General features: G+C 41.1%; 2 protein-coding genes across 7 annotated transcripts in view; both read left to right on the forward strand.

The window, feature by feature from the left end:
• The first annotated feature begins 279 nt into the window (after nucleotides 1–279).
• Nucleotides 280–5,000, forward strand: part of LOC125037741 (protein PXR1-like) — a 21,415-nt gene continuing 16,694 nt past the window's right edge. For 2 of the 6 annotated variants that reach the window (XR_007115993.1, XR_007115994.1), the window contains exon 1: nucleotides 280–353. Coding sequence is in view for 3 of the 6 variants with exons in the window: in XM_047630938.1 (XP_047486894.1) it covers nucleotides 294–353 (60 nt within the window). In the remaining 3 variants the exon portion in view is untranslated. The remainder of the gene's footprint in view (nucleotides 354–5,000) is intronic. The other 4 variants (XM_047630936.1, XM_047630937.1, XR_007115996.1 and 1 more) reach the window with 3 other exon arrangements.
• The window catches only part of LOC125037740, a 1,509-nt gene continuing 791 nt past the window's right edge, over nucleotides 4,283–5,000 (forward strand). The window contains exon 1 of the mRNA XM_047630935.1: nucleotides 4,283–5,000. This exon is cut by the window's right edge and continues 791 nt beyond it. Within this exon, the coding sequence (XP_047486891.1) occupies nucleotides 4,852–5,000 (149 nt within the window). The 5' untranslated portion in view covers nucleotides 4,283–4,851.

A 5,000-nucleotide genomic window follows, 5' to 3' on the forward strand; every position in this document is an offset into this window, starting at 1 on the left:
GCATTTATGTATGTATGCATGCCTGTGTATATGTATGTATATACATGTAAATATATATAAGTGTGTGTATATATATATATATATATATATATATATAGATACATATATCTAGCTAGCTAGCTAGCCATCTATCTGTCTATATTTATAAAGATGAAAACGATTTTTTTTAATAATAATTACTATTGCGTCACATTTCGTGTTTGGCAAAGTTGCTTGCTTTGCGTCTTTGCCCCGGTCGAGCCACCTGCAATGCTCTGGCGCCAGTAGCCCTTGGGCAGTGAGAGCCGCAAGACATGGTGCAGCAGAGGCCTGAAGGGGTTTCGCCCGCAGACTGGGGCACGATGATGAAAGCTGTAAGTACTAAGTACTAGTTTATTAATATCAATTTCATTAGTTTGATTTAATACGGAATTTGATTCTTTGTATATTTCATTCGGGATTTTTGGGTGCTGCTAGAAAAAAGAATTTGCATCTTTGTCCGAGCACCTGACACCAGGTACCAGATCACTGCAGAAAATTCTTTACAATCCCTAGATAGCTTATCTGATTTCAAGTACTAATGGCGCTATTGATAATAATTATTTTTTTAAATCACTGTAAGACAAATGGTTAAAAAAAAAGTTAATTAAGAATAACAGACTGAATGTGACATTGTCTGACAGTATTCAAATTCAAATTCAAATTCAAATTCAAACACTTTATTCCATTAATTACAATGGGTATTACATTTATATATATGTTGTTTACATTATGTAATAGGATGTTATATACATAGATATTGTACAGTGCTTGTTTAACAAGATTAGATAGAACATTAATATCCCAGATAACTGAAATTTCGTACTTGGCTAGATGTTCAAACGCCTGATGTCATTGATATTTCAGTAGATGTTCTTTCACGTTTTAAATGTTTTTTGGTTGGAGATATTTCTAATATTTTCTGGTAGTTGGTTCCAGATCACCAGTCCTCGGATTTGCATATTTCTTGCCCCGGTTTCTGTATTCGATCTTTTGATATATAAGGAGTTATTTTGACTTGTAAGGACACCTGTTATGTTACCTGTTGTTTGTATAGGTAATAGCCAATTTGGGTAATTTCCTTGTATTATTTTATGGATCAGAATACACGTGTCATATTTGTGTTTCTGTTGTACTTTTAGCCATTTTAGTTTGTTTATATGTGGTGTGATGTGGTCATTATGTGGTGTGATGTGGTCATATTTATTTAAATATCCCAGTGCTACTCTTGCCGCGAAGTTCTGTAGTTTCTGTGTCCTTTGTATTTGTGTTTTGTTTGTGGAGCCCCAGATGTTAAGACAGTAGTTAAGGATACTAAGTGCTAGTGTTTGTATAACAGCAATTCTTGTTTCTGTGGGTATTTTATTTTTTATATGATTCAAGTATATCAGTGTGCCCATTACTTTTCTGTAGATGTGATCAATGTGTGTCTCGAATGTCATGTATCTGTGGGTATTTTTGCTATGTTCTGACGGCTGCCAATGAAAATACATTGTGTTTTTTGTGGATTTAGTTTCAGGCCATTCATATCGAAGTAATTTTTTGCTTCTGTTAGGGTCTGTTTAGTCTTTTCTATCAATTAATTTAGATTGTCTACAGAGGCAGCGTGAAGAAATTGAGAGTCGTCGGCGTACTGAACAAGAAGACAGTTTTTTTGCAATTGATGACAAATCATTTATGAATATAGTAAATAAGATTGGGCCAAGGATTGAGCCTTGTGGAACACCGAACGAAACTAATTGCATTGATGATACTTTTTCATGGATTTTAACTGATTGAGTTCTCGCGGACAGGTAACTTTTGAACCAGAAATTATCAATTTCGTGATTTGTTAGTTTGTTTACAAGTAATTCATGGCTGACACTGTCAAAGGCCTTCGATAAATCACATAGAGTTAGCAAATTGATCTGGTTATTGTCTATATTATTATATATTTCATTTGTGACTTTTAGTAATGCCGTTTCGGTTGATAATTTATTCCTAAAACCGTGTTGCGTGTTAGATATAAGGTTATTTGCTTCTAAAAATGTTGTTAATTGGCTTGCAACTATTTTCTCGAGAACTTTAGATATTACTGGTAGTATAGTGATGGGTCGATAATTATTGATTTCGTCTCTGTCACCGGATTTGAAAATCGGAGTTATGATGCCATGTTTCCAAAGTGATGGATAAACACCGGTGACTATAGATGTGTCAATAATTACTGTCAGATAGTATGCAATTGCTGGTAAACTATCGTTTATGAAACAATGTGCAATTCCATCTGCTCCCACTGAATTTGTCTTTTTTAAGTGTTTTATTGTTAGGATAATAGTTTCTACCTCTACTGGTTGCGGTCTGAAGAAGTTTGTTGTAGTGTTCGTTTCGTTTATGTTGTGTTATTGTCTGTTCAAAAGTGCGTCTACCTACTTCTGCAAAGAAGTTATTAAAGTATTCTGTATTATTTATGGAATTTTGGGAGGTGTCTGTATTTTGTTTCTTCTTAGGCACTAATATATTTACTAGTTTCCACGTTTCGGCAGAATCGCTTCTGCATTCATTGAACTCTCAGCATATGAGCTCGCACGCTTCATATAGTATGGTATTTTTGGGTAGGCTGACACGCGCAGCTAAACATGGCTACCTCGGGTGATTTGCTGACCCCGAGAAGATTCGCTTGCGAATCTTTTTCACGTCACCGCTCATTAGTGCGTCATTCTGTCGCATATTATTAAATATTGAATTTAATGTGGTAGTTGAAATAATTTTGTATTAGTTCCATTGCTAGTTTATCGCATTGTTGGTTAAATGAACGTTAATCTCCGTGTTTGGCATACATTTCCGTTCTGTCTGAGGTCACTCTCGCTTACATTTTCATTGACACTCCCTGTCGCTCACACACGCACACACACACACTCACTCACTCATCCACGCAGAACAAAAGACACTGGTTTGTTGCTGTCGTAGTTGCAGGCATAAAGATCTATGACGTATCTCATTTGCCCGCGATTTTGTCAGTTGTGACGAGTGACTAGTATGAGTATATATGTGTATCATATCAGTAAACGAACTGTGTAATGAACAATGATATAGCAACACTGTTATTGTTTTAGACAGAAGCCAGTCGCACTGTCATCATGGTACGAGACGGATGTTCGTCAGTTCAGACCCTTGTGTATATAATCTCCCCTGTCAATATATCAACAAAGGATTTACGCGAGTTTATCTATCCACATCTGATAGACATTTTGTGGATATCCCACACCCACATGGCACAGTGATTTTCTGTGAAAGAACAGTGAAGAGAGGAACCGGCAGTGTGACCCAGCGATGCAGCAGGCTCGTGTTCAGTGACTACCCTCAATTTGTGAAGTGTCTGAGTGACTTGTGTTTTGTTAGTGAAGTGCAGTGATCTCTTATGGTGTATTGTGAGCAGGGAATACAGCTGTCATTTGATTCCCCCGCATTTTTGGTCTTTTTGGCCAGAGCATGTTCTCTACCGCCACGCATCCTGTCTGCAGCTTCACTGGCATACTCGCCGCACCACAGCCAGTGACGAAGCTCCGCCCCTTCGAGACGTCGAGCCCCAGGATTGGCCGGCCGTGCCCGACAGCTCTGACGCCGCGGTGTCCGTCTGCAAGGCGCCCCGAGTAAACAGCTAAACACATAGAATATCATTAATATAAGCCAAAATGCCTAAGAAGACGAAAGCAACGGCTACACAAGAGGAAGTCACGCCGTCTCCTTCATCGACGTCGCCACCAGCAGCACAGCCAGCTAATATATCCATGGATATACTATCGCAAATGATGGAAATATGGCGGCAAGAGGCGGATGAGAGGAAACAGGTGGAAAAACAACGTCGACAAGAGGACGAGGAACGACTACGAGAGGAAGATCGCCGACGACAAGAGGAAGACAGGCGAAGACAGGAGGAAGACAGACGTAGAAGAGAGGATGACGAGCAAAAAAGGAAGGCTGAGGAACAACGATTCTTACAGCTGTTTGCTACCCTCACCACGTCTCCTACTCCCCCGCAGACTGTAGGACCACAGCCTGCAGTCGCCACGGACCTTCCGACTTCGGCGCCTTCGTCAGGTACTCCAGCACTGAAGACTTCAGTCCAGCCTCCCCCACCCCTCGCCCAAGACGTTACTTTTCCACCTTGGATGCCTTATATGGCTATTGGCAGATACCTTTAGAGGAGCGGGATCAACATTTAACAACATTCATCACCCCTTATGGCCGCTTCCGCTTTTGTCGTGGATCCATGGGCTTCGTGGCCACAGGTGATGAGTACTGCCGTCGAGGTGACATAGCACTTGACGGAGTGCAGCAGTGTGTAAAGGTGGTAGATGACGTCCTTCTATGGAATGAGGACTATGCATCCCACCTAAAGCGAGTACAGGAAGTTCTCATGAGATGCCGTGCACATGGCATTACCGTGAATGCAGACAAGTTTGTGCTTGCAGCCCCAGAAGTGTCATTCTGTGGATATACCCTGTCAGGGAATGGAATTGCAGCTGAGGAAGAGAAAGTCCGTGCCATAGCTGAATTCCCAAAACCAGCTAACCTGACTGACCTCAGATCATTTATGGGCTTGGTGAACCAACTGGCTGAGTTCACCCCTGCAATTGCCGAGTCTGCTGATGTTTTACAGCCCCTCATGAGTCCCAAGCGTGCCTTCATATGGACTCCTGATCATGATGCATCATTCAGCTGTGTGAAGAAAGCTCTATCACAACCACCTGTTCTCGCCCATTTTGACCCAGCACTCAAGACCATACTTCAGACAGATGCTTCCCGCCTGTATGATGTAGGCTATGCACTGTTGCAAGAACATAAGCCTGGAGAATGGCGATTAGTGCAATGTGGTTCCCGATTTCTTGCAGACGTGGAGACGAGATAGTGGCTGTCGTATGGGCTATGATGAAGTGCAAATATTACCTGCTTGGTTTGCCCCACTTCACTTTGATGACAGACCATAGACCTCTGGTACCCAT

This window comes from Penaeus chinensis, chromosome 24 (genome assembly GCF_019202785.1).
Source record: "Penaeus chinensis breed Huanghai No. 1 chromosome 24, ASM1920278v2, whole genome shotgun sequence".
Classification (NCBI taxonomy): Eukaryota; Metazoa; Arthropoda; class Malacostraca; order Decapoda; family Penaeidae; genus Penaeus; species Penaeus chinensis.